At 36.3% G+C, this 12,067-nt stretch overlaps 1 protein-coding gene across 1 annotated transcript in view; it reads left to right on the top strand.

Annotated features, from left to right (window-relative positions):
* Positions 1-331: 331 nt before the first annotated feature.
* The window catches only part of LOC308278803 (melanoma-associated antigen B18-like), a gene marked incomplete at both ends in the record, with an annotated part of 33,141 nt that continues 21,405 nt past the window's right edge, over positions 332-12,067 (top strand). Inside the window, 2 exon segments of the mRNA XM_080718816.1 lie at positions 332-811; positions 815-910. Coding sequence (XP_080574942.1) covers positions 332-811; positions 815-910 — 576 coding nt within the window.

Here is a 12,067-nt window from a genome sequence, read left to right on the forward strand (position 1 = left end):
GAAGGCATCACTAAGCCAAGCAAGGGAAGGAGGGATGGGGAGGGAATGGCATGGGAAACAGGAGAATCACAGGTTTAAGGCCAGTTCAGCAACTTAGCAAAGTCCCCCATGTTCTAGGGTAATCTCTATCAATACAACTGCTTGCACTACTGCCTAGTATCCCTACCATAGTTATCATGCCTTGAGGTCAGAAGAGTAAGCTCAGGGTTCATGCAAAACACGATCAGGCCCGTATTGCAAGCCAGGGGCTGGGGCTGCTCAGGTCACGGCAACTGAGAAAAAAGTGCCCTCCTCTGCCAAGAATGTTTCTGGTGATGACATACCTAGTACTATGGTGTCTCAGGGATCCTCATCTACCTTTAATACTAAGGCGGCTACCTCAGAACTAAATCCAGAGAAAGGTACTGAAAACCAAGATGATAGCTCAGATTCCTCTCAGGATAATCAAGTCTTGCTGGCAAAAAAAAATCCTTTAAACAAGAAAGTGGTTTTACTGGTGCAGTTCCTAATACAGAAATATCAAAATAAAGAGCCAATTACAAAGGCAGACATGCTGAAGTTTATCATCACACAGCACAAACATCGCTTTAATGAGATCCTCAAGAGAGCTTCTGAACACATGGAGCTGGCATTTGGTATTGATTTGAAGGAAGTGGATCCCATCAGGCACTGCTATGCCCTTGTCAGCAAACTAGACAACACCCGTGATACAACAATGAGTGAAGGAGAGAACATGCCCAAGACTGGCCTCCTAATAATTGCACTGAGCGTGATCTTCATGAATGGCAACTGTGCCCCTGAAGAAGAGATCTGAAAAGTGCTGAATACCATGGGTGTCTACGCTGATAAGAAGCACTTCATCTATGGGGAGCCCAAGAAGGTTATCACTGAAGGTTTGGTGCAGCTGAAGTATCTGAAGCAGCAGGTGATACCCCACAGTAATCCTCCACGCTATAAATTCATGTGGGGTCCGAGAGCCTATGCTGAAACCAGCCAAGATTCACAGTACTACCCCTAGTGCCTTCCCGGGCTGCTATGAAGAAGCTTTGTAAGATGAAGAAGAGAGAGTTCGAGCCAGAGTAGCAGCCAGAGCTCACTATACTACTGTGGCCAGCTCACAGTCTAAGGTGGTATCCAGCAGCTTCTCCCATGCTAAGTGAATATAAGGTTGGTTCTTCAGTTTTTAGTTAAAAACGTCTAAAACGGTCTATCAACCTCCTAACAGTGGAGGGCGACTGTGAGGCTGGAGGGAATAAGTACATATCATCTTTGTGTTCCTGCTCTGTATTAGTAACTTGGAATTTTACCTTTCTTTCCTTTTATCCTAGGTTATATTTCAAATGTTGAAGTCTGAGGAAGATTGTTTTCTTAGTGGAAGAAAAGAACAATGATCATCCTTAGTGGAAGGTCAGGTTGGGTCTGAAGAGAACACAATGTCTATCATCTTTGTGTTCCTGTCTTGTATACATAATATTTTAGCTCTCATTTATTTTGTTTTGTGTTTCAATTATTTATTTTAATAGGTTTCAATAACTTTAAAATCTAAAATTATGAATGCCTCTTAATATACATTTATTGCTGTTGAACAGTTTTAAGAGTGGGGGATTTATTATCTTGTAAAACAAATTGGTTAATCTTTCATACTTAGTGAACCAGAAAAAGCAAGCATGGTAGTGGAATAGGCAATTCCATGAAAATGTGGAAGAATTTGGCAGTAAAACATGGGAGAGCAAGATATAGAGGGGGGAGTAAAAAATGTTGAGTCTTTAGATTCATTTTTCAATTTCAGTTTGTTATAAAAAATAGATTCCTTTAGCTTAATAAAAAATATAGGGAAAATAAATGCAAATGAACTAAACTTCATGTGTACTGGCTCATTCTTTCCCTAGTATTAATTGAGCACGTGCTCTTTGAACTTCATTTTGTTAGAAATGTGGAAAGTAAGATACAAAATACTCAAGCCCCTGACTGGAATTTTATAGTCACGGAACAGTAATCATATAAAGATCATGGCAGAGTACCTTCTAAGGCCTAAAGGACAAGCAACATAAAAGGAATAAGAAGGGAGTAAGAAGAGATTTGGGGAAAGTGTGTGTGTGGGGGGGGGGGGTTCAAGCTAAAATTAATGGTGAAAATTCCCTGAGGAATGGACCTTTAAGACTCTGGGAAACTACGAGCCACTCAGTGGTATACACATTTGGCTCTCTGTATCAGTAGGGTCCACATTCATAATCTCAGTCAACCACAGATCAAAATTATTTGGAAAAGTGCATCTGTACTGAACATATGTATATTTTTGTCCTTATTCCCTAAATAATATGGTTACAATACTTCTTACATAGCAATTATATTATGTTAGATATAAGTCATATGCACATTATTTAAAATAAATAAGAGGACTGAATAAATTATATCAATATTATACTATTTTATATGAGGGACATGAACATCCATGGGTTTTGGTATCATGAGGGGGGAACCAGTTCCCCCAAAATACTGAAGGATAACTATAAGTTTAAGTTGGGTAGTAGACTAGATGAAAGTAGAAGTCTGAAGAACAGAGACCAGACATTCATAGTGTGTGTCAGCATGGCAGAACAAAACAGTGGAATAGAAACCTGTGCCTAAGAAGCTAATGTAGCATTATAAATAAACCAGAGAAAAACCTTTTCCTGGGGCATAAATAGATGGTATTCTGGATTCTTATTAACATTGTTATGAACATACAATACAATCCAGATATTTTTCTGCACAGTATTTCCAGGAAATATCTGAGAAATCAGGGTGAAACTCCCTTGAAGTGAGATGCCTGGAAGTTCTCTTGCCCTGAACTAAGACAAGTAGAAATTAATATTTTTTTTACTGTGTGTTTATGGGGGGTACTGGAGATTGAACCCAGAACCTTTCTACTATGATCTATACCCTCAGCCCTTTTTATTTTATTTATTTTTAAGTTAGCATCTCAGTAGGTTGCTGGAGCTGGTCTTGAAATTGCAATCCTCCTTTCTCACCCTCCCAAGTATGGGATCACAGGTGTGCACCACCATACCCAGTTTAGATATCAATGTTTTATTTTTTTGTGTGTGGTGTTGAGGTTTAATCCAGGGGTATTCTCCCTCTGAGATACATTCCCAGAACTATTTTATTTTTATTTTTGAAGCAGGCGCATGCTAGGTTGATGAGGGTCTCACTACTTGCCAAGGCTGTCCTCATACCTGCAATCCTCCTGTCTAAACCTTCCAAGTACTGAGATGACAGGCATGCACCAATGCACCCAGGTTATATCAATGCTTTAAAAGAACATTTTAATTAAGTTATCATGTGTGTAATTTTGAAAATGTTAATGCAGAGCCCCATGTTTGATGATTATAAAATAAAGGAAAATGGGCATGACTTGGATAGAACAGTGCCTGGGAGGACAGTTGTTGGCCCTTGATACAAATTTTAGAACTTTAAGTTAAATCCAACTCTTGAAGACTCCCCACATTTCAAATTAAATAATTTAACCTCATATTAGGAAATTTTCATTTGAACTTACTTGCTAAGTGGCATTATGGAATAATTTTATGTTACTCATCCTAGAAAGCTATATATTCTCTTAAATTAATAAAAAGAAATCTCCCAGAGAGTGTGTTACCATCTATGGTAATCATATGGTAACTGCCATTCACTAAAGACAAAAGATATTCCAATAGCTCTGCAAAGTGCTTCATATTCTATTGCAGATATTCCAATAGTCCTATAAGACAAAGGTTACCAGATATAATTTATAGTACTTGTAATTTTCTTAAGTTCACATGTCTAATAAGTGACAGAGATGCTAATTAACCTCGGATCCAAATTGGCTGGAATTTTTCTAGTGCCTATACTTTTCTACTCCTAATTTGAGGGAGATCTTTTGTCTCTTAATTCACTATTCCTCTTACTTTTTCAAAAAGGATTATAGACAAAACAATAAATGATTCTCTAGCCAAAATACTAAAAGTAGGCCTAAAGAAATATGGTGAATATGACTATAAAGTCTATTGTTTATAGGCTTCATTTTCTGAGAATGTTCCTGTCCCTAGCCCAGGTTCCCATGAAAGTGGACTTTGCACACATGCTGGCATGTGAATCCTGTACCTGTGTTTTCTCACATGACAGCCTATTTTTTCTTGAGTTCTCCAATGTGCCTTCATTTCCAAACTCAAAATTTATCTGCCAATCAGTTCTCACTGCCTTCTCTGAAGGATGTGCCTTTGCTTTCTGTAATACAAGTGGTCCATAATCACCTGCCCACCTTTATACTTAGAGCATTCCAACTTTCTAAAGGTGCTCTTGAAGGTCCCATCTCTCACAAGGAAATACTTGACAGTGAAATGTAGGTGCTTGATTACCATAAGCCCCTTCCATCATATGTCTCTACAAAATGTTCAAAGTATATTCCAAATGATTTGACGATTATAATGTTATTTCTGATTTTACATGGAATACACCAGTTCCTCCAGTGTAACTGAATTTCAAGAGAGAAATTTCTGAACAACTCAAATACTGTCAGTAAGATTTTAAAGGGATAAATTGAGTCTAGCACCTAAAGTTGATTGATGAGCTTACCAAGATGATCAAAACCAAGTCTCAATCATAAGTTTAAATTGAGGAAAGGACATGGGAATCACTATACAGAAAACATCTACTGAGTCAGAATTCCTCAAACCACATCAAATTCCTTCTAAGAGGGGAATAATGTTTATGGGAAATATGCCATTATTAAAAAGCAAAGATACAAATAATTCATAATCTGTCTTCTGCCTCTTTTCACAGTAAGTGGCCAGGGAAAAGTTTTTTCCTTGTGCTTAATAGCAATGATAAAAGTATCCTGAAGATTCAGTTATGTTGAGGTTTGCAGGATTCACAACTTGAGATTTTCACCTTGCACAAACAGAAAGGAGCAAAATCTTATTCTACTGAGACTCTTGAATTTACTGGCAAGGTCAGTGCAAAAAGGTTCTCTAAGTGAGAAAGGTTCCTTTGTAGTAAGAAAGGTACTACTGAGTAAGGAAAATTTTACAGGTTCCTTTTGAAAATTGGGTGAAATCCTATATTATAAAGTACCCACTACCTCATAGGCTATTGAAATCATTAGATAATTTCAACACAAATTTGGCCTTCTTAGTAACTCCACCAGGCATGAGGTGGTTATTAATTCTTACTGTAGTTGGGAAAGATTATGTTACTGCCTTTGTCACTGAAATATCAGCCATTAAGAGCCCATGTTGAGATATGAAACTACATGTGGCAAGCATCCTATATCTCTAGATCATCAATCAGTGGAAAATATTACCTACTCATTTCATATTTTGTATATATGAGACATGAACATTTGTTGTTTTAAGCCATTCAGTTGAAATTATTGTCTGTTGTATAAGCTGGCACTTACGTTATCTGTATAATGAACAGCTATTGTTTTTCTGGTTATATATATTTAAATATTTAATTACAAGGCAATAGTACAAGTATACTTATAGCAAAAAAAAAATAATAATAATAACAAGCCAGGCATGATGGCACACACTTGTAATTCCAGCACTTGGGAGGCAGAGAGAAGAAGATCACACATGTTCAAAGCCAGCCTCAGGCCGGGCGTGACGCTTGTAATCCCTGTGCTTGGGAGGCAGAGACAGGAGGATCGCGCTGATTTGGAGCCAGCCTCGCTGGCTTAAGAGACCCTGTTTCCAAATTAAAAAAAAAAAAATTATATATATAATAGGTCTGGGAGTGTAGCCCAGAGGTAGAAGGGCTTCCAGGAACCCCAGTACCACCAAAAAAGAAAAAAAAAGCCAGCCTCAGCTACTTAGTGAGGCTCTCAGCAACTTAGTGAGACCCTGTTTCCAAATAAAATATAACAGATCTGGGAGTATAGCCCGGAGGTAGAAAAACCCCTGGGTTTCACCCCCAGTACCACAAAAAAATAACAATACAAGTAAACCACAATCTCTTCCTTCCCTCACAATTCAGCCCCATTCTTCAGAAATAACCACAATTAACAATCTGGTGTTTTTTATCTTAAAGCTGATCTGAGGCTTTTACATATATAGAAGTGATATGAAAATATACTGAATTTTTAACATACATGGATAAACATGCACATACTGCTCTGTCTCTTGACCTTGTCATTTAGTAAAATGAATGCAGAATATTTCCATGACAGAACAGAGATTCACCCCTTTAGAATTCTAAAGTATGTTTCTATAACTATTTTCTTCCTAATGGAACTATATTATTTACCACTTGTTGCTATGATTAATATAGAATTGAAATCAATGCTTGTTGATCTTGATGAAAAATGTATTTTTCTCATAAGAAAGTTACAGTAGAATGCAAATTGGGTTAAAGTTGGAAGAGTATAAAGAATTAAAAATATTTACAAATACCACTGCCATTCTGGTCTAAACATGTTAGACCGATTCATAGTTTCCTAAATTAATGTCTTCAGGCCTTATATTATCAGAGACACTTATTTTATCCTTCTTTTACATTTTCATCAAATTTTGGAGTGAAGCCGGGTGTGGTGGTGCACGCTTGTAATTCCAGCATTTGGGAGGCTGAGACCGGAGGATCACGGTTCGCGGACAGCCTCAGCTACTTAGTGAGTTCCTCTGCAACTCAGTGAGACCCTGTTTCAAAATAAAGAATACAAAATTGGGCAGGGGGTGTAGCTCAGAGGTTGAATGCCCCTGGGTTCCATCCCCAGACCAGTCAAAAAAAATTTTTTTTGGAGTGAAAGATATTGTCTTGCTATTTTAAGCAAATAAAGATGGTCTTTGGCCTCAAATAGAAGGAAGTGGAACTGAGTAGTCATTATTTCTATGCTTTTGTCAAAAAGCTAGACCTCCTCAAAAAGGGTAGTCCAAGTGGTGGCAAAGGATTATCCAAGACTGGCCATTTGATTATTCTTCTAGGCATGATCTTCAGACAACCACCTTTCCAAGAAGGAAATATTGGAATTTATGGTTATAATGAGGTCGCAGACTGGAAGGAAGACCCGGGAAGTTCAACAGAGATTTGGTGCAGGAAAAGTACCTGGAGTAACAGTAGGTGATCCTCCACATTCATTTTCTCATTCATTATTTATTCACTGGTTCATAATTTTTTCATTTCTAGTTAATTTCTGATTCTTGTTCATTTTAATGGAATATTTAAGTTGATTCAGGATATAAGTATATGAATCACTAATTTAATTACACATCTGTCACTGTATATCCAGTTTAAGAGTATAAGCTATGCTATTTAAAAACAAATTTGGTAATCTTCCATCTTATTTTATGATATGAAAGAAGATAACACAGCATCAAGTAGGTGCTTCTTTGAGAATATAAAAGATTTCAATAGCTAAGAATTAGAAGGGAGAAAATATATATAAATAAGTGAAATATCTATAGGTACTCTCCTATTCCAATCCCATCATTGTACACTGGATGCTTTAGGACAGATGTTTCAGAGATCTACATACAGATAGGGAAATTCATTGGGTTCTGCTAGTGTGATAATGAACTACCCTCTGCCCCAAGTGACTCATCATCTGCACCTAGACCTCTTTAAATGAGACCTGTATTTTGAGCCAAGGTTGTAATGGAGTCAGATTTCTTGGGATCTTAGAGGGGGGGGTGAATTCATTTTGCCTAAGGTAGGGACATGAAACATTAAGGTCCAGGCAGTAGAATATGGCTGACAGAATCCCATTAGCTTTACCACCTACTGTGCTGTTTTTGAGTGTGGTTAGAGCTGTGACTTGCTCTTAACCAACAGATTATGGTAAAAGGGATGAGAGTTCACCCCCATTAAATTATGTCAAATGTGTTAAGAGATAATTAGAAAAAGTATCTTTCTGACTCAAAAATCCCTCTTTATAAGATATATGTCAAAAATGACTTCAGTCTCGATAAGAAAAGGTTTTTCTTTAAAAATAATTATTGCTTGGAGGAAAATGAGCTTTAAAAATAGAGGGAGGAGGACTGTTGCAATAGGAAGAACTGTGGCTATAATATAAGATTAGCAAGTATCATAATAGGCAAAAATATTTTCCTTTGTAAATTTTTCTTTTTTATCTTAAATTATACAGGATAATTGTATATATTTATTAAGGTATAGTGTGGCATTTCAATACATATATACAATGTATAAACATATCAGGTTAAATAACATATCTATCATCTCATATATAAATTCTTCATGCTAGAAATATTTAATCCTATTAGCCACTTTAAAATATTCAATTAATTACTGTCAATAATAGTAACCTTATAGTGCTATAGAATATTGGAACTTATTTTATAGAGAGGAGTAAACACAAAGAATTAAATCATGAAAAAGTGGGATGATATGGGGTGTGGTATGATGACAGATTAGAGAATGTTTTATTTTGAAGCCTACCTATTTTCAAGAGGCATGGTATGCTAGCTGAGATTGAGGTTGGGATAAAATTTAGGAGTCTGGAGAAAGCAGAAAAGCTTAACTGAAGTTTGGTTAATAAGTATTTTGTTTGATTAATCAATGATAAGCAGTTTAGTTAATCAAGTACAAGACAAAGAAAGGGAATATTGAGGATCTGAGTCTAGCTTTGTCAGAGATAAACAAGAAGGAATCCAAGAGTCTTATCTAAGTCAATAGGCAAGAGAGGTTTATTGCAGCAAGCCTTTCTTTGGGAAAATACAGAATGAGTAGAGGGTTATTTCTTAGCTTTCATTGTTTTACAGGATCAAAGGGATTAGGTAAAATTCAACATTGTCAAGTGAGGGAAAGAAAGAAAAGTTTTATTATTTAGTAATCATTAAACTGTAATATGATTAATAATATAGGCAATCTGTTAAAGAGAAATCAAAAACAAATTTCTTGCATTTATATAGTCAAGTAAATGCAACCTATTAATTGCTCATTCTTAAGATAAAAGATAACTAGTCCTAAAATAAAATAATTTGATGGCACAATTTGTTACACAGTTATTCCTAAATTCCCCCTGGTAATTGGGGTGGCCTTCTGTCTTAGTTAATTGCTTCATCTAAAGAGAAAACATTCCTGGGTTGTAAAATTAGTAAGAGTCTTACTAAGCTTTTAAAAGAGAAATATTTTACATTTAAAATTTTTCTAATGTAAATGTTTTAGGGAAAAAGAAGATGGGTGGGAAAAGTCTCATTTCTGTGTTTGTAGGTTTAGTTTTCCAGGAGAGAGGAATTATAACAAAATCAATGTATCATCTTTTTATTGCTTTTTAATCTCTGAGGCTACCCGCAAACTATCAAACCATATGCATATTAAATAATTTTAGAATTCTCTAGTGGGACAAAATTTTTTTAATTGGTGCACTGTATTCATACATCATAGTAGGATACATACTTTTGTAGACATACATGCACACTTTTCCCAGTCAGCCCCCACCCAATCCCCACCCGATTCTCTCCCTATCCCTCCCTCCTATGCTTGGCTTAGTAGTTGACATCTAGTATTATGGCAATTTATCTAAAATTAAAAATGATAATCTCACATAACAGTTTCATTTGTCTGATACCAAGCTTTTGATGACTTAAAGATAACATGTCAATATTTCTTTTTGCTTTCTTTCTTACCAGAGAATATTTTTTCTATTTTTTAGGTGAAACTATCATATATTTATATATTTATTTTTCAGAAAAAAATCTATCCTAATATGGAATATGGACTCTACGTACCCAAAATGATCTTGAAAAAGAACAAAGATAGAAGATATATATTTTCTGATTTCAAACCATATAAAGCTACAATAATTGAAACAGTGTAGTACTATTCTAAAGGCAGATATATGAACCATTGGAGTTAAATAAAAGCCTAGAGCTAAATTCTTCCCTATATTGTCAAGTTATTTTTGACAAGGTTTCCACGAACATTTGGTGGTGGAAATATTAATCTTTTAACTAAATATTGTTAAAAATAATAATTACATGGAAAAGAATAAAATTGGACCCTTACCTAATTCCATATACAAATATTAACTCAAAATAGATAATAGACCTAAATATAAATCTTAAGACTATAAACTTTTATGAGAAAATCTGGGTCATTAAACCTCACAACATTGAAATTGGCAGTGATTTCTTGGTTATGATTTCAATTGCACAGGCAACAGAAGAATATACAAACTCCCTAAAAAATAAAAAAAATATTGTATATCCAAAGACAATGTAAACAGAGTTAAAAGTTACTAATAGAATGGGATAAAATATTTCCAAATGCTAAATCTGAAGGTATATTAATATTCCAACTAGAAATCCTAAAAATTAACAACAATAAAGGCAAACAATACAATTTAGAGATAGGTAAAAGACTAACATAAATAATGAATCTCCACAGATAACCAATCTTAGTTGTCTGTTGGATGGAAACTCTTGTTTCTCTGGTTCTGGTGTGTGTTACCTATTTCTTCTTTGTAGTTAATCTCTTTGAGTATTTTCTCTAGCGCTGGTTTTGAAGACATAAATTCCTTCAGTTTCTGTTTGTCATGGAAGCTTCTTATTTTTCCATCTAATTTGATAGAAAGTTTTGCTGGGTAGAAAATTTTTGGCTGGAAGTTGTTTTCTTTCAGAGTTTGGAATATGTTACTCCAAGCGCTTCTGGCTCTCATGACTTGGTTTGGGAAGTCTGGAAAGATTCTAATTGGTTTGCCTCTGAATGTCACTTGGCCCTTTGCTTTTGTTGCCTTTAAGATTCTCTGCTTGGCTTCCACATTGGTCATTTTGACAATTATGTGGCATGGGGATCCTCTTCTCCGATCCTGTCTAAAGGGAGTTCTATAAGTTTCCTGGACCTGTGTATCGACCTCTTGCTCTATGTCTGGAAAATTTTCTGCTATTACTTCCTTGAAGAGATTGTTGATCCCTTTGGTTTCACTTTCTTTTCCCTCCTCTATTCCAATTATTCTTAGGTTAGCTCTCTTAAAATGGGCCCATACTTCTTCAATATCAGATTCCTGCTGTCGGTTATTTTTTTCTAGATTAGAAATTATGCATTTATTTTTGGTTTGCTCATCTTCTAAGAGTGAGATTCTGTTCTCCATGTGTTCTAATCGGTTGTTTGTGCTTTGAATTGAGGCCTTTACTTCATTAATTGCATCCTTTATCTCTTTTTGGCTCTCTCTGAGTTCTTTTCGAAGCACCTCTATTATTTCTACAGTTATTTTCCTGATTTGATCTTCTAGAAATCTCTGATTTTCAGTTTTATCGGGTTCTGATGTTGTGGGGTTGTGAGCATTTATTGCTGCAGTATTATTCCTCTTTCCCATGATTTCGGAAGTTTGTGCATTTTCTGGGTTCTTCCCTTGGGTCACTATGACTTCACTTAAGGTGTTCTGGATCTCGAGTCAGTAGTATCTCAGACCCCACTACTCCTTTACTGGGTTTTATCACAGAGACTCCGACCCAGAGAGTCAATAGAGGCTGCTTTAGACTGTGGGGGGTGCCAGGTTGCACGTTCTCCTATGGTGTGATATCTCTGCCACCGCCCCTCCCCCACTGGGTCAAGTCCCAGGGAGTACAGTACTGGGATTTCTCCTCTGTGGCCCGCAATTTGACTCACTGTTCTTGAGTACGCAGATGTAGCTGTACTGGCCTCGCTGAATTCGGTGCTGCTGCCGGTGGCAATATGGTGCCGCTGCTACGCCCTCGGCTGTGGGGCTGGTGTTTTTCTTCTTGGTTTTGATTTCCACTCTGAATCCCTGCAGCGTGTGCTGAGCTCAGCCACTGGGAGCTTTAGATGCTCTCTGCGCGGAGAAATCCCGCCTGGCTGTTCCGCAGTGGCTCACCTCGGCTTGCTGTCAAATTTTTCTATATTTTCCTGTAAATGACTACAGAAAATGATAGGAGAGTCCCAAAATCCTTGAGAAATTCTTTGACATAAATACTGAACTCCTTTGCAAAAGAAAACAAAAAAAGAATATAGACTTAGGCACTTGAGTGATCATAGATCAGTAATAAAATATTACAGATGATAGTTCTGAAGTAGCAAGTCAAAATGATTGCCTGTTTATGGAATACAGGTGGTAATGAAACACGTTTCTCTATAT

Source organism: Muscardinus avellanarius (assembly GCF_963383645.1).
Source record: "Muscardinus avellanarius genome assembly, chromosome: X".
Classification (NCBI taxonomy): domain Eukaryota; kingdom Metazoa; phylum Chordata; class Mammalia; order Rodentia; family Gliridae; genus Muscardinus; species Muscardinus avellanarius.